This window comes from Poecilia latipinna, unplaced genomic scaffold, assembly GCF_001443285.1.
Source record: "Poecilia latipinna isolate Pla-1442-1.1 unplaced genomic scaffold, P_latipinna-1.0 Scaffold1047, whole genome shotgun sequence".
Taxonomy (NCBI): Eukaryota; Metazoa; Chordata; class Actinopteri; order Cyprinodontiformes; family Poeciliidae; genus Poecilia; species Poecilia latipinna.
Genome location: NW_015113663.1, coordinates 83,035 through 100,748, shown reverse-complemented (window position 1 = coordinate 100,748; position 17,714 = coordinate 83,035). Strand labels below are relative to the sequence as shown.

Below are 17,714 nucleotides of genomic sequence, written 5' to 3'. Positions count from 1 at the left end.
ATATATATATATATATATATATATATATATATATATATATGTAAACAAGCTGTATATCTCTTATATGTGTCTTCAGCAAAGACGCATATAAGGGATAATTTAAGAAAGATACCAAACATGCCATGTTTATAGGACTGAGTGCTGATAGCGATATAATTTTAAAAGCAAAAACTATCTCACAAGTACATCACAATTTTGTCTCTTTAAACAAAAAACATCTGAAAACATTTATTTTTTAACTTTACTGGGACAACAGTATCAATACATTAGAAGTAGGTAATATTACAAGGGCCTCTTTAAATGAACGCATAGACAACGGGACATTTTCTCAAATTCTGTATTTGACAAGACGTTAAAAATGACTATTTGTTCTCTGGCTGGTTATTTAAATCCAACAATATAAAACCCAACTAACTTAAACAGGTTGATGCTTAGAAACATCAACTTGTTTGTAAACTAAGTCCCAGTCGGTACAAAGAACAGTTGCAGAAAACCCGGACTGTAAACCACCTTGGTTACTTTAACATGAGTTACTTACAGCTCACTCTTTGGACAGGAGGCAGGACTGTGTGTGCCGTTGAACAAAAAGAAAGGTTGAATCTCAGGAGAATCTTTTTACCTCGGTATTCTTGAAGTACATGCTGTAATTTATTTAACTTGAAGCTCAGCAGGTAAAACCGTTCTTCACCCTCAGCAGCAGCGGTAGTTTCAGTTCCATGGACGTCTTTCCATGACCAACACACACCCCGACTCCGAGGAAAAGAGAAACAACCTGGAAAGCCTCCAGGCTGGTTCTCCCCCTCACTTCCGCATACCTATAGCCAGGTAAATGCAGCTCTGAGCGCGTGTGAGGTGTGGAGGTGGGTCGTTCCTTACGTGCACGAGAGATAAAGTCAAGTTTAGCTGAAAGCGGAACAGTAATGTCGTGATGTTTTGATAGAGGCCGGGGTTCAAAACAAATGACGTGAGAGGAATTTCAGGAGTTTCAAAAATAAGTTAGGCTCAGTCATACCAGAATGAACATAGTAACAAGTGGGTGAACCGGTTCTCTGGTTTCGTTGCCTTAACATTTGATTTTGACACATTGTATTGATTCAATCGTCACCTTGGTTGACAAGAAAAATAAAAAAAGTATATTTTTTTCTGAAACCCAGTAAACTCTTTCATTTTTTTTTTTATTTAATAATTGAGACAATTTCTGATACTGGAGTGCCTCACCGGTCCCGAGTGTCACTGCTGCTTAGTGGATTGTAAAACTGTACATGCACTGAACTAAATTGAAAGACTTAAATTGTAAGCTATTTTACTGTTTTTCAACTGTAGCTCTTTTTTTTGCTACAGTTTTATTTCTACATAAAAAGAAAATACTACAAAAACAAACAAAAGAATGTAGTAAATAATGTGTCTGACCAAAATAAAAGTCACCACATGGATTTAGCAAAGCAAATAAGGGGGAACCTCCACAATTAGATATAAATGCTTTTTTTGTCAAAATGTCTCTAATGCCTATTACTGAAATAGGCATTAGAGAGTACAATGATATATGGTTCTGTCTCCATAGGCATTCTTCAAATAAAAACAAGCTTTATATATTTTACAATCCACTGTGATGAAAAATATGTTTTTGAACAGAGACCTCATTATGTTTTCCAGTGCAGATCTAAAGTTAGAGAATTTGCCATGTTATTACTTTTCAAGACTCTTTAAATTACTTTTCAAAAACATTAAATTTGTAGATCATTATCAGTACCCTATAGGGCATTGTACTCAAATAGTCTCTTTTAAATTTCATAGAGAGCTAGTTGTAAAAAAAATAAATAAATAAAATAAAAAAAAGGCTGAAAGTGATTTTGGGCTTTAATTTTAAGAGCACATCTTGCTTTTCTTTTGATGCAGAGCAGAGAAAGGTTGATGTGACCTTTATTTCTGTGTTATAGTGTGGCAACCTCTTCCTGAATAGCACACTTAGTTTCATCTATAAGTTTTAAGGTCAAACTCAGCATCTTTCATTATATGCTCAGTTTGAATGGCTGTCTATTTCTGCCTGTAGACTGAATCACTGACATATTTACAAGGCAAGTCTCCTCTTTAAAACTAGAAACATCAAATTCTGGAGCATGTAGTTATTACAATCTATTATTCTGTTTGACATTTAAACCGTTTTTAGTCTTGAAGCATGCCTTTCATGGTTTTATGGTTGAAATGTCTTGATAATGATGTGCTCAATGATAATTTTGTCTTAATTCTGAGAAAAAACATTTTATGTTTTCTGCATCAGTTTACTTATGTTTTGTAAGAGTCAGACAGTTACAGACATGACATAAATGATGTTCCATAGAAAAAACAGTTTACCACAGTTGTGTAGAGAAAGAGCTGGCAACCCTGTGTCTTATCAGCCACTCCACAAAGCAGCCTCGATGAGCTTCAGGTTAACTGCTGCAAATAAGCCTGGATGTAGCTGCAAGCTCAAGATTTCAACAACTTTGGAGAGAAAAGTAATTAGAGATATTAACAAGATCCCTGAGTCATTGCCAAGATGATTGCTGTTCAGCTGGCCTGTTGTGGATTTGATATGACAAGGAAGACATTATGAGAGCTCTTCATCATGGAGGATTTGAAGGTACCATCCAAAAAAACTCCATTGCTGAAACAGCAGTTCATCAGTGTTTGACTAAAGTTTGTCCGTAAACATTTGAAACATGGTGATGTGTTCTGGAAAACTGTTCTTTGGTCTGATTAGACTAGTATCAAGCTCTTTGAGCACAAAGAGCTTGCTTTTGTTTTGGGGAGGGAGCGACCTTCAACCCTGAAACCAGTTAAACACAGAAAAACTTGTGGTGGGACAATCATGTTGTGTGACTGTTTTGCTGCTTCTGGAACTGGGAACTTCATTTGTGTTCAGGGGTTTATAAAAAAAAGGATAGTGTGTTTTAATTTTAAAGAATTTTAAAGTCTGCTGCAAGTCTCACTTTACCTGGGTTTTCTTTTCTTTTCTTTTTTTAAAAGAAAAGAATAGCTTTCCATCTATTTCCATCTGATATAAACAGAAACTTCCCGTAAGAAGAAACAAAAGAAAAAAAATACGTCCAGGCTATTTGGATTATTTCTGAGTTATTTTAACAGGGTAATGTTAAAATAACCCAAAGATGTGATTTGGGTCATAATTTCAGATTATGACCCAAATCACATCTTCAGGTTAGTCACAAACCTATTAGACATGAAAATCAGAGTCCAGATCTCAATCCAGTTAAGAGTCTGTGAGGGTTCAAGAAATTGCTAAAGGGCTTTAATCTGTTCTAGTCTAAAAACTTCAATACTTATACTCTACAAACTACATTATTCCTCACTAAAAGCTGAATACTTGAAATCCAGTTTATAATTTGTAAAATTCTTATTTAACATTAATTATACTTCCAACAAAATGTTTTCTCAGAGTCAGAGAACTTCAACTTGTGTACATATGTTAATACCTGATATGAGGTTGGATTACAGTAAATTCTATCAAGGCAACACATGCATTGAAAGTCTCTTCAATGCTAACACTATCTTATCCATGGTAATGAACAGCAGGGAAAGTAGGTAATCCAGTGGGTGACCGTCCCCCGCATGCTAGAAACCAGCATGTTCAAAGCTAACTCAAGTGAGCAGTCTCCTCATAATTTACCAGTGCTGGCTCATCAGTTACCGGTGAAGTCTAACTTGGAGAGTTTTTTTTTAATCATAGCATAATTAATAACTACCCAAAATGGTAATTTTCAATAACCAGAAAAATTACAAGGAAAAGATTTAAAAGGAACTATACATTAAATAAAAAGCCAGAAATCCAGAGCACTGCAATGAGTAAATAAGCTTAGCTTCTTTGTCACAACACAGCAGACTACTATAGTTTTATAAATAGTTACAGTATAAAACAAATATATCACTTTAAAAGCTCTTTCAGCACATGTTTACACTGAGACAGATCCTGGACTGTCAAGAGCAGAATATCCTTCCCTTTTACAGCTTCTGTAATAAACTCAACAAATAAGGAAAAGGGAAGTGATATGAATCCCAGTGATATGCAAACATTAGACAGAAACAGATACATTGTGGAACACAGCTGTTATTCTGACACTTAACTCCTCTTCAGCATATAGATGATGTAACTACTTTATTATTGAAACCTTTGGATTTTTACATGGAAATATTAACTTTTCTCATAGATATTAAAAAATGAACAGAGGCATTAAACACAACAAGTAAGGAAAACTTGAACAAAATTCCCCTTCTATAGGAGATTCTTTGTAACAGTAGAATAAAACTAAATTACCACAATAAGTTTCTTACACACTATTTTTCTCAACCTTGCCCAGATAGTAAATATTTACCCTCCTTTGTGGATTTTTTCCAGCTGCCCTGAAAACTGCAGTGATCAAATCACTTTTGAAGAGACCTAATGTAAACTGATCAATAATTACAAGACCAACCTATTCTAAAAGATCTGGCATTAAATATTTAAAGTTTATGGGAAAAAATGGCTTCACTTGTGCCGTCCAGTTACCTTTTAGACTCTATGAAGCACTGAGACTTTACTTTAGAATCATCAGTGATTGATCTAGAACCTCATTCTTGGTATCACTCCATCCCAGTGCTGAATTTGAAACAGTCTTAAAATACAGATGTATCTCTAGAAATTAAGATATATTGTTTTTTTCTTTATTTTAGTAATTCAGTCACTCATTTCAGAAAGTGTTCCATTATTCAAACATTGAAATGTTTCAAGGCTTTCTTTCTTGTCATTTTGATGAATATAACTCATAACAAAAAACCCTCATTGAAAAAAAAAATAACATTACATAACATTTAAATAAAAAAGGATATTTAAATAGAAATATCAGGCTGTCAGGCTATATTTGTTCAGTTGGTTGGGCCTGCAACAACCAAATTAGACATGTACATCACTTCTTTTTTTAAGTACCTGTCATATTCATTAAATTAAAAAATAGAATTTAAATGAATCTCATTTGAGTAAAAGTACCTTTTAAAAAGAACAACAGATATTAAACATATTTTTAATTAAGCCCACATTTCTGTAATAAAATGTTTTTGGTCTAATTTTTAAATGTGTTTTCATTAGTCATAAGCAAAATAAAACATCAAGAGAAATAAACGCTGGAAAACAGTCTGTGTATAACTGATCCATATAATGTGCTTCACCTAGTGACGTATTTACTGAAATAAATGAACTTTTCAATCTTATTGAAAAGTCAGTAATAGAAAACTGACTCAGTCATAACACGTTTCATCATATCAGCCTTAGAGGATGACTGGGGATGAAGAACTCTGACACTGATGCTGCCATCTTCTGCATGTTTGTCTCCTGATCCATTTTAAAATTCGTCTTGTATTCATCCTCACTGATGCTGTACAGCCAGGTATGTCTGTCTTCCCACTCACATTTCTATCTCTAGAAGCGGTTTTGGTGGAGCATCAGGTGGACATTTAAAAGGCAGGTGTTGAGAGCAGCTCACCCTGGGTGTGAGGTATCCGTCTGTCCCATAAGAGGGAGTTCATTTAACAAATCCCTTGTAACACCAGTAATAACCAAACCTGTTTTCCCACTTTTGCTGCAGGAAGAATCAGAGAACTCACTTCTGACAATGTAATACTGAGGTGCCCTGTCTAAGAAGGACTGTTTGCGCAACTTCATCTTGTAAAATCAAGACTTAAGACTCTAAGTCTTAATTTAGAGTAAAAAATGAAGTAGTTCTTGAGTTGCCTAGTTACACTGATGATAAACTGATAACTCTCAGTTAACTGAGCATTGAAGAAGCCTCTCAAACATTTTCACTGGAAGCATTCTGGGCAATCTGCAGGGAAAAGCTCATATGCTGACAGGAGATGTGAATGATTTGTAAAACCTGTGAGGCAACATGACTGTAAACTACATCTGGCAGCAGTTCTGGTGTTGATACCTGATTCCTTACATTCTATGTGCTTTCACACCATTCTACTAAATCTGGGCTCCATTTTAGACACATTTTTTTTCTCAAACTTGAACTGAGTTGTTGTACACTAAACAGATTTTCTTTTTAAAACACAGCTTGTGGAAAACTTTTATTTTTATTGATGTAGAAACTTGTAGAAAAAAAATTTAGAAACTTTTATTCTACTTTGAAAAAAACCCATTTTAAATCTTTTTTCTAAGTACTAGGACTAGGACAAGGACAGGTCAAATCTGGCTGGAATTACTCTACACCAATTACAGATGCTTAAAACAATGAAGTTTCTTATCGCTTTACTTCATTTGTAAAAACAAGAAATGAGGATTCTTAGTTTTCCTCTAAATAATGTAAAATCATCTCATGAATCCATCATGCGTGTCCCACCCAAGAAATGAATGGATGAAATGGAAGTTCTGTGCAGAGGGAGTACTGCTGTCTGACAGGTCAGAAAACCTTTAGTATTGCATCCATTCAGAGTCAGTCCTCTTTTTCTCCAGAATTTCTTCTGTAGTTCTTTGCCGTAGTCTTCCTGAAGGAGGTGAAGTTAACCTTGGACTCACCTAACTTCTCCTCTTCCAGAGCCACAGGTTCACCCATGCTTTTCTCTGTATTTTTCTTTCCATGTTTTGATTTTTCTGTTGTATCTCCAACCTCCGCTCTTTCTCTACCTTCATTATCCTCATCCTCCTCAGCCAGGTGACTCAGCTGTAACTCCTTCTCCTTTCCCTGCAGATCAGGTGGCAACTGCACAGCCACCTGCTCTTTCGAGAGCCGCTTTGGTCTGGAGAAGATCATCCTCTCCTGGACGTCACAGCGAAGATCACTTTTTGTCTCCTGATGCAGACTAGATAGGAACTGGTGAGCTGCTCTCCTGTTATCTTGATCGCTGCTCTCAGCCACATCCTCCAGGCTGTAGCGTGTCCATCGTTCGGGGTGCACCAGATAGTCTGGAACGCCTTTCTTTTTCTGTGGTATGGGAGAAGTGGAAGGAGGATGGCTCGTCTTCCTGCTTTCTGCTGAGTTCCCTTGGTTCCGCGGGGTGACAGAGCGCTTCTCTACACTGTCCAGGCAGTCAAAGATGCTGCGGCTGCGGAATGAGAAGCCTGAACTCGCTCCGCTCAGGCTGAAAGAACTCTGTGCTGCGGGAGCAGAAGGTGAAGCAGAGGTCATCGCCTCCCCGTCTTCATCGCTGTGATCCAGCTCTGGGTCAAACGGAGCCTCTCTTGGTGCTTCTTCAGGCTCAGATTCATCGCTGGCTGAGAGCTCTAACACATCATCATCATCCTCGTGGTCTCTGATGTTTCTGTGATCAGACATCGTCATAACATCACTGAGACTCGACTGAACAAGAAACCTGATGAGGACAGGAGAGAGAGTTAAAACATCTGATAAATAAAAACAGAAATAAAAACATGTACTGTAATTTTTCCATCAGTGGTCCATTTTATGTCAACACCAAACTATTATGGGCCAAACATTGAACACCAAACATAGAACAAATATTAATTTCTAATCTTTCCAACATAGGTCGTTTCAGAACGTTAATTTTTAAATATAGATTTTTCTTATTTGTCCACAAATTAGTTGTTCCTAAAAGCAGTTTAGTTCTAACATATTTGTATAATTGAAATGCTAAGAGGCAACGAGACAAATTAGCAGAACCTACAGGCTATGTTTTTTTCCTCAACTCTGAAAAGTCAGATTGTTCCATACAGTCAATACAGAGTTGGCGCGTTACATATCATTGCTACACTGTTTAATAATCACAGTTTAAGCAGCGACCGCATGATGGACCAAAATAAACAACCGCTGTGTATGATACAGCTACAGCTTCAATTCAGTTCATTGTGCGGGGAGTACAGCTAGCATACTAATGCTTACACATTTAGCAATTTATTCCCACCGTTTGGATCCACAGAATGCAAACCTTGATTCTTACATGACAATAAAATTATTTTTGCAATATTTTACCTGACTGCTGGCTGTAGGATCAGTAGCCAGAGAAGAGGTTAACATTCACAGTCAGTGCGCTACATCAAACCAGGAAGAAAAATAGATCCTCCGGAAACACGTCACTTCTAACTTTTGACACCGGAGATTAACTTCCGGGTGTATTTTTGTTGTTATAAAACATTTTAATAGTATTATGTTTTTCTTGGTGTAACAAAAAAAAAACATATATATTTTTTCTTTTTTGTATGTATGTTCCACTTTTTTAAAATGGAGAAGAAATATGTATGCATACGAGAGCATTGTGCGCATGCCCAGTGTTATGAGTTACGATTGGCTCGGGCTCCGGATTGGCAGAGAGAACGCTGACCGGGATATTTTGAAAGCAGCAGGGTGGATGCTACTGGTAGTTTAGTGTTTGTAAATCAGGAAATATTTGAACACCTTTAAGAACTGCATTAGACTGGTTTTTTAGCGCATCCATGGAGCAGGAAAACCAGAAAATGGCGTGTATAGTCAGTGACATGTCGGACATGGTGGTGGTTGATTTGCACTCTGCCGTTAAAGCTGAAGAAACAGAGGAAGGTCTTCCTGGAGCGGGGCGCAGCCAGTTGGATATAACCCAAGGTCTGTGGAAAGCTTTCACTGTTTCTTTCAGACACTAAAGTGGTTAAAATCACTTGAGTACAATCCTCTGCTGTAAAATTGACTAAAGGCGAGTAGTGCTAAGCTAATAGCAGCTAGATAGATTCGGTTGACTGAGTCAACGTAACTTATCGTGTCTTGACGGTTAAATTAGTCTGTGTGTTTTTATGTTTGTATCTTTGAGACTTTACCTGATTTACTTGGCATTATACTGACTGACTACTATCAGGGCATTACACTCAAAATGCCTCTGTCACAAGGACAAACTGTACTGTTCCCTGTGGCCCTGGTGCTTTGTGTTATAAACTGTCTCCAATAAGAATCAGAAAACAGCTATGTCCACCCTTTTAAGAAAAAAAAAGCTTATATTGAATTGCCAATGTTTAAAGTGGGTTGTCACAGAGAGCAGAGGAATTATTTTCACACATTTAAGATCCATTGGCGGAAATAGGATTAATGTTAAAACTTGAGCGACTCACAGCGTTGCCTTTGTACAGCTTTGACAAGTAATATATGAAAAGGAAAAAGTACAATAAAAATATAGAAAATGAACATAAATAAAACAAAAGGAAAATATGAAATCTAGCAGTAGGATTTGCCCATTACACAGGTTATTGCACGTCACGTGATCTATTGCACATTCAGTAATGTTGACTGTCCGGTTGTTTCAGTCCTCCTGTACATCTTCTGCCCCCCCCCCCCCACAGCCCCCACCATCATGCCATTTAGGACTAAGCAGTTTCTGAGTCTGTTTGTTCTGGATTTGGGGAGGAGCAAATCCAGTGTGTAGAGGTGCTTAGCAATGTCCACGATGACAAACAGTTCAACTGTCCTCTCCTCTAACACTGTAGAGTATTGTAAAAGTGACTATATTTGAGCTTTTTAGAATGTTATTCCCTCATCAAAAACAAATTTGGATTGCCACTTTGATTCTTTCATGCATGTTTGAGAAATCCTCTAATTTCCCCTGTTAGCCATTCAGAGGTTCCTAATCATTTGTCCTCCAATCAAAGTCCCCAATCCCAGTTTCCGACCCCCTCTGTAAGGGGGGTGAGGGGGAAAGGCTACTCCTCCAGACTAGCAGCAGCAGCAATTAGTAAACACATGGTAGAACTGCACATCTTCTGAGCTTATTATATTAGCTTCAAAGCTTCCTAAGAACACCTGTAAGCATCTCATTTGAGGAGCATTGTTGCAATGATGAGCTGAAGGGCAGTGTTGGAAAGAGTAGAGGTCAATTTCAAGCCAGCAAATTGCAAAGTCTAAATTATTTAAGTCATGTTGATATGGGTGTGAAATATAGACCTAGAATCTTATCTCAATTTTTTGTGGTAGCATAGTGATGATCATAAAGATTAAAGATGTATATTGATGGTTGATTGATGTTAAGTTGTTTATGTGAATTGACTTTTGAGAGAAGGGGAAGCAGAGTATTTTTCTTCAAAATACTCTTCATTCAAAACTTTTGCCTGCTTTTATGTGACATCCTCATTTTAAGTTATAAATAAATTAAATAAACAAATGAATTAAATGAAAATGAAATGAATGTGATTCGCCCTCCACAGCCCTGAGTCTAAATGAGGACAGTGGAGAGGACAGTGATGACGACAGTGGCACAGATCATTTCAGCAGTGAGAAGTCGGGGACTCAGCTGCAGAGATGCGAGCAGCACAGAGGTGGAAGCTCCAGTCTGCCCGACACCTTCCAGACCGGCAGCCTGCTGTTCTACGAGAGGTTTAAGGCGTATCAGGACTACATGCTGGGTAACTCTGACACCACCACAGTCTGGCCGCCATGTTTCTTAGTTATTTAATGCCACATGTTTGTTGATGTGCAGGAGACTGTAAGCCCTCAGAGGTGAAGGCCTTCACAGCAGACTACCTGGACAAGGCGATGGAGCCGTGTGACTGGTTGGCTCTGTGGAGCACTGACGTCTTTGATGTGGTGGTGGAGGTAGGAGCAGCTCATTTAGACGGCTAAATGAGCCGTCTAAATGAGCTGCTAACAGTCATGTTTGTGGGATTCTGTTGGTGAGTTCAGGTGCGAGATCTGGACCTGAACGACCTCAAGGCATGTGTGAAGCTGGTGCTGCCTCTGCAGTGTGAAATCAGAAGCTGTGAGATAACAGAGGAATCCTTTAATTCTCTGCTGGAGGCGACTCAGCACAAAGTTCCCCTGCTGGAGCTGCAGGTCCTCTACAATGAGTCAGGGGACTTTGACCAGACGGCGCTCACTCTTGAGCACTTAAGGTAGGGTGCTCTGAATTGGATCTGACTGATGTACTGCAGAACAATACTAAGAGTCTTCTCGTGTCTGCAGGTTTTTCTACAAACACATCTGGAGGCAGTGGGATGAAGAGGATGAGAACGATGACTTTGACTACTTTGTTCGTTGTGTGGAACCTCGTCTCAGACTGTAAGCAGAACTTGAACTTCTGGAATGTGAAGGTCGATGCTCAGACTGGACAATATGACTGAAAAACGTTTTGCGATATAAGCATTCTATATCAGTCAAAATGGATAAATAGTTTTATTTTTTTAATATTTGAAATATACCCCCAAACTGGTGATGTGATCTTTCCTGTTTTAGCCACAGTTTTCAGTTTTATGAGGCACCATAGCAAAACAAGAAACTGCTACCATGTATGTTGATCAACAGGTTGTTGCTAGGTAACCAAAGAGTGAGTGAGTGAGTGAGTGAGTGAGTGAGTGAGTGAGTGAGTGAGTGAGTGAGTGAGTGAGTGAGTGAGTGAGTGAGTTAGTTAGTTAGTTAGTTAGTTAGTTAGTTAGTTGATCCCACCAACTTTGCTTAGCTCATCATTCCTAGCTTTTCTTCTGCTCAGAATGCTGTGTGGTTTTGGATTGGAGTTCAGTGAAATTATGAAAAATTCTATCAGACATATTATCTGTTGATGTAGATCACATATATATTTTGTTATTGGTTTGTTGTCCAGCCCTAGTTGATGCTGATGTCCTCTTGCAGCTACTATGACATCCTGGAAGACAGAGTCCCAGCTGGCCTGGTGGCAGAGTACCAGTCCTTGCTGCAGAGCTGCTCCCAGTGCTTCCAGCAGTTTTCAGAGCTGCGTGGCGGACTGAGCGCCGATTCAGACTCAGAGATAGACAATGTGTCCATGGTGGAGGGCCTGAAGCTCTACGACCAGCTGGAAACATTTAAACGCAAACTGCAGATCATCGAGAACCCCCTGCTGAGGTGTGTCCCTTACTGTCCCCTCACTGTCCCTCGCTGTCTCTCTCCCTCACTCGTACACAACAAACCCCTGACTTCCCTCTGCACCTGTCCAGGTATGTGCTGGCCTACAAAGGCAGCTCCAGGCGGCAGTGTGTGCAGAGTCGTGGACTTAGAGCGTCCGGTGTGAAGGTGGTTCACGTGGTAACGGCCAGCTGCAACACCATCCAGCTGCAGTCTCTCCTCACTGCACGCCTCCTACCGCTCAGCTCCTCTGATGACACAGAGATCCAGGTGAGAGCACACACATGCTGACAGCATAGCAGGGTCAGATGCTGTGGTTTAAACACAGGAAGTTTAGAATGGTTGACCCAGCTCACTTCTGATTTGACCATTTAAATCAACTTCTTCACTCATTCTGCTGTAGATTAGCTGTGGTTGGGATTAGGGCTGCAGCTAACAATTATTCTAGTTGTCGATTTTAATGATTAATCAGATTTAAAAAATTCTCATTCTGCAGATTTTTTTAATCTAGCCACTTAAGTCTTTTTTATACAATAATAGGAATACAATAACCCCTTAAATGTCACTCGAAAACACTTACCTGCAAGTCAATAAGTCCATGTAGACAGTAGTGTCCTTATGGCATGTAAGGAATTTTAAAAATGGCACTTAAATAACTAATTTAATTAATTTTAAATAAAACAGGAAACATTTCATTGCCTAAAATGCAATAACAGCTTTTCTTTAGAGAACACTCGATCATTTGTAGTAAAGGAAGCATCTGCAGCTAAAACTCCTTCTAACATCAACATGAGAAAAGCTCTGTCCTTTCTGCTGGACTGAACGTCAGTATGGTGTGGCTGATATGGTGAGAGTTTTTGGATTAATGGATTAATAATTATATTGCAAAAGATGCTTAACAGATTTTTTTCAGATGCTAAAACTGCCACTTAATGAGTTTTGGCTTAAGGTTTGAAGAAAATTTGGCTTAATTTGGCTTTCTTTAGCTAATGTCTTTTTTAAGACGATGATTTCAGTAATCGATTCATCATCATTAATCTGATGAATCATTTTAGCCCTGTCTGAGGTCATTATATTGATGAATTGGTCCCACGCTTTAGCTTTTGAGCAGATCAGCCCACTTTTGAATGTAGAATGCTTTGTTTACAGATTAGTTTATGGTCAATAGAAAGGCCAAAGCAAAGCCCATATCATCAACTCTCCATCTCTGTGCTAAACAGTTTGTGCTGCTATCCTCACACAAACACATACACACACACACCTACACACACACGAGGGCAGTCTATCCACTTTGGGAGGATGAACGGTTTGATGTCTTGCAGTTCCATAGAGATCCAGTGTCAGCCGTGGATTCCTGTCATCAGGGTGACATGGTCATCATTCTTCCAGGAACTTACAGAGTCAGCAGCTCCATCTTCATACCAGACTCCATCACTGTTGAAGGTAAGAAAACACATTGTGTGGTTGGAAAAGCACTTTTAGACAATCGTTCCCTTAAGAAGATCCAGCTCCATGTTGATGTGAACACTGATGTTTTGAGAAATGCTGTTAGGAATTCTAAATATAATGCTAAACAACAAAGCTAGATGTTGCTTAGAATAGAGTTAGAATTAATAGATCTGCCCTTATGGATTGGGCACATATTCAACAGTACCATTTAGAATTTTTCAATATTGGGATTGATACAGATATTGATATTGGATCATATATATTGTTTTAGAACCTAACCCACAGCGTTCTCCCTGACCTGCTGCTGTGTTTGTTGGTCCTCATGTTGCTGTCTGTTCAATAATGTTCTGTTTAAAACCTCACAGGTTTGTTAGATACACATGTGGGCGTTAAAAATTAGAGGTGATTACTGAAGACTATTGGTTTCACAGGATATTATGTATTGGCATCAGTGTAACAGGATTAGAGGATGTAAATGAACTGTATCTTTCAGTTTGCTTACACTGTGTTGTTGGAATGTGACCAATTGTGAAGAGGTTCCAGTGGTTGACAGTAGATGTGTTGGTGAACTTGCTGCAGGAAGACCACTGCCAGAGTTTCCTGAGACATGTTGAACATTCAGAGGAATGCTGGGTGTTAATAGATCTCTTGGTTTGTGTACCAGGCTTTGGATTCCCTGATGAAGTTGTGATTGAAAACCAACACAAAGGCGACTCATTTGTGGAGTCCACAGGAGCCGATGTCAGAGTGTCCAACATTAAGTTCATCCAGCATGATGCTGTTGAAGGCATTCTGTGTGAGTAGGTCATATTCAAGCTACCACTTCATTCAGTCCAGTTTGTTTAAAATTATAGACAATCTTGAAACTTCAGTGCAAAATTTGTCAATACAGTTTTCATGAAAACTGCTACAACGGAAACGACCACAATGTGATTGGAACAGAATCTTTGTTTTAGAAGTACAATTAAATTGGTGTCAATGTTTTCTGTAAATCTCTTAATTTATTATACAGCAGTACAAATTGTTGTTTGAAAAAATTCAAATGCAGAAATCCACTTAGTATTCAGAACAGGAATAAACTCCTCACCAGTTTAAAATCCTTTCTTAGGAAACTAGTTTCCTCAGCCATTACATCACACTACCGCGCTACTGAAAGGTAAATATCACACTACTTACAAGTGAAATATGACGGAGCATGTTTAACTAACTCTTATAAAGTTAATGCTGTTTTAAAACTATAGTGGATGAACAATGAGCTACATTAGTTCAAACAGATGAGTGGCTACTCCAGCAGATGGCCTGATTAATTTGCCAGTTAATAGATATTAGCTGATCCACCTAACATTAGCTGGTTACTCTTCCACTGCAAATTAAAAATATGTAATATCCTTCATATTACAAGCATTAAACTATTTCTATTATTTGGATTTTAATAATACTGAGTAATCTGTCAGCATTGTTCTTCAATTAGCCTGATTGATTATTTTTTGCAGAACAAACATCAAAACTAAAAAGATGGATTTTCCATCAGCAGTAATCTGACGTGTCACTTACCCGGACACCTGTGATGTTTAAAGTGCTGAATCTTCCTTGTCGATTGATGACCAGGTGTACGTCAGGGCACTCTGAACATGGAGAACTGTGTGCTGCAGTGTGACACTACCGGCGTGATTGTGCAGACATCTGCCCGCTTCACCATGAACATGTGTGACCTGTATGGCTCCAAGGTTCGGACAGCACACACTAATCACACAGGAAGCCCCCCTGCTCCTGCTTGTCTTTGTTAAACAGACAGCTTCCATGTCACAAACTCTGTTTTTTGCTGTTTGATGATTGGCTGATCTTGATGATGTCAGTCATGTGTCTGTGCAGGGGGCAGGTGTTGAGATTTATCCTGGCAGCATTTCCAGTCTGGTCAGTAATAGCATCCATCACTGTAAGGACGGGGTCCTGATCAAGGTGAGGTGTCACGACTCCTGCCGACTTTCAGCCTAAAAGAAAAAAACTTATTCAAACAAAATCCTGCAACCTGTTGAAATGTGCTGTTAATAGTTTTACAACTGGTGTTGACCAAAGTGTGTATGTGTGTGTTGAATCATAAATGAATTATTTGAACTAGAACACACACAGAAAAAAAAAAAACCCACAAATGCCATGGACCTCTTTCAAATCAGACAAAATTGGTGACAAACGCTTGTGCAGCAAAAATTTCCGTTTGTGCCACTATCATTTTATAGATACTAAGAAATGTTTCCAGAGGTCATGAAAGGTCAACCAGCCCTCCTACCATCTTCAAATAAGATAAAACTGGTGTTAGTCATTTCAACTACGTTTGTGCAGCAATAATTTTTGTTTATGCTGCTTTGGCTTTGAAGTTATGAAAGTTTAAAGGTCATCTTGATTTTGTAAAAGTGGGGGCCTGGTTGGAAGCGCCACAAACAAAACGTTTTACTGTACAAATGTAGCACAAACGTTTGACATCAATTTATCTGATTTGAAGAAGGTCGGGGGGAGGGGCTTCACTGAGGTATGCCATGGTTTTATATTTCTCAAAGATTTTTTCAGAGATTAGGATTAATCATTTTCCTTCAGCATGTATTCACAATAGAGCTGCTACTAATTATTTTAGTAATTTATTATTCTATCGATTATTAATAAGAGAGAAATTGGCACATTCGGTAGATTTTTTGTTTAACCATTTAAGTCTTTTATGCAGTATTAGAAATTCATTAAAATATGCATCTAAACAATCTACTTTTATAAAAATAATAATAAAGAATACATATTTCCTAAAATGCAGCAGCAGATTTCCTTTAGTGAACATTTCATTTGTAGCAAAGGATGCATCTGCAGCTAAAGCTAAAATCCTTCTAACCTTAAATTTCTAACAGATGTAAGGTTTATATTTTTTTTGATTAACTCATTATTGAATAGCAAAAGGTGCCATTTGAGGAGTCCTGGGTACAACAGATAAAGTTATTTCAGTTTTAGGTCAGGTAACGTTGAGGCATTTTCCAGAAGGTGGTGCTATTTCACGTGATCTCTTATTTCTGAGGCATTTGGTATTCTGTCAGGCTGATAGGTTTTCTTTCTGTAGCACTGAATCTCTGCTTTCTAATGTAAGTTTTCTTTGCAAAAGTATGGTCCATATGATGTGTGTGCATGTGTGGACATGCAGGACTTTGCCAATGAGCTGGATGGGATGCCATCCATCACCATGGAAAACAATATCATCCACAACAATGAGGACTATGGTGTGATTCTGGTTAAACCGGGTACTGGAGAGGAGCAGAGGGTCCAGTCCTGTGAGGGTGAAGGTCAGCAGCTCTCATTGTGCTTGATGCTCTGATGGTTGTCTAGGTAGAATCAGTAGTTAGCTCATCTGTAGTTCTTCTGTTTGTCCCCAGAAGACCCAGCGATGCAAAGCGCTGACGACCAGCAGCAGGAGGCTCCTCCAGAGCTGACAGCAGCAAAGTCAGACTCTGCTGCGTCCCAGCTGGAGTCAGCAGTCAGCAGCGACGGCAATGCTGCTGGTGCTGCCGCCGGCAGGAAGTGGCAGTTCGGTCGTCAGCTGAGTAGAAGCAAGGAAGTGTCCTGCAGCCGAGTGGTCCAGGATCTGATGGAGCACCAAATCTTTGTTTCTGTTCAGGAGAATCAGTTCAAATGGAATGGAAAAGGCGACTTTGGAATCTTTTTCTACTGACTTTCACTCTGGCTGATTAAGTCTAGGAAGTTTGTCTGCTTTTTAGTTCTTGTTCCCATTTATTGGCGTTACTGTCTTGATTACAGGTGGTTGTTTTCTGATTTGAAAAGACCACTGGAAAGTTGTTGTCTTGGAGGTATTGCATGCTGTTTGTAACACTACAATGTGTTCTCAGTACTAATTTTGTTTGACTTTGCACAAATCTTTTTATCTAAATTATTCCTTCCGGGCTCCTCACGCTGCTTTTATCAGCATGAGGATATGCTGATGAAGCTTAATGGATTATTATTTTCAAATCAACTTGTTATGTTGATGGTAGTTATGGTGTTTTTACCTTTAATAAAAAAAAATATTTAGAAATGGAACTTTTTGTGCTAAGTAGTTATGTACTGAGGGCTTCAGAAACTTTTATGGTGAAAGGTATTCACACAATTTGAATATATACACACTAACATAACACCATAAGCCCACAAAGGTCAGTGTATTTTATTGGGATTTAATGTTAATGTTTAGTTTAAGCAAATAACACATTGGAATGATGCTGGAAGGATAGAGTGTGAACACATGGGTTCCGTTTCCTATCCATTCTGAGCAACAGCATCTCTACAGCATAATGCTGCCATCACTACTTTGTTTTTTTTCTAGTGGTGTGGGCTTCACAATGATGTACAGAGTAATGATTTACATGTGGGCCAGAAGAATATTTAGGACTGAAGCACATGTCAAATGTTTTCTGAGTAAAAGAAACCTTGATTATAGAAATTTTATTT

General features: G+C 38.6%; 3 protein-coding genes across 4 annotated transcripts in view; 1 reads left to right on the top strand and 2 right to left on the bottom strand.

Annotated features, from left to right (window-relative positions):
• ano9b (anoctamin 9b) overlaps positions 1-943 on the bottom strand; it is a 29,945-nt gene extending 29,002 nt beyond the window's left edge. The window contains exon 1 of one of the 2 annotated variants that reach the window (XM_015051490.1): positions 620-943. In XM_015051490.1, coding sequence (XP_014906976.1) covers positions 620-640 — 21 coding nt within the window. In that variant the 5' untranslated portion in view covers positions 641-943. Of the gene's footprint in view, positions 1-538 lie in introns of both variants that reach the window. The other variant, XM_015051491.1, reaches the window with a different exon arrangement.
• Positions 944-4,135: 3,192 nt separating this feature from the next.
• Positions 4,136-8,070, bottom strand: tssc4 (tumor suppressing subtransferable candidate 4). Its single transcript, XM_015051489.1, has 2 exons — positions 7,956-8,070; positions 4,136-7,338 (listed from the first exon to the last, which is right to left on the bottom strand). Exon 2 carries the CDS (start codon positions 7,305-7,307, stop codon positions 6,462-6,464), a length of 846 nt encoding a protein of 281 aa, XP_014906975.1. The 5' UTR covers positions 7,308-7,338; positions 7,956-8,070; the 3' UTR covers positions 4,136-6,461.
• A 186-nt stretch (positions 8,071-8,256) lies between these two features.
• shcbp1 (SHC SH2-domain binding protein 1) lies at positions 8,257-17,309 on the top strand. Its single transcript, XM_015051477.1, has 13 exons — positions 8,257-8,561; positions 10,145-10,342; positions 10,417-10,532; positions 10,620-10,828; positions 10,899-10,994; positions 11,562-11,792; positions 11,885-12,062; positions 13,115-13,235; positions 13,906-14,037; positions 14,850-14,968; positions 15,114-15,200; positions 16,420-16,558; positions 16,649-17,309. Exons 1-13 carry the CDS (start codon positions 8,417-8,419, stop codon positions 16,942-16,944), a joined length of 2,067 nt encoding a protein of 688 aa, XP_014906963.1. The 5' UTR covers positions 8,257-8,416; the 3' UTR covers positions 16,945-17,309.
• The last annotated feature ends 405 nt before the right edge of the window (positions 17,310-17,714 follow it).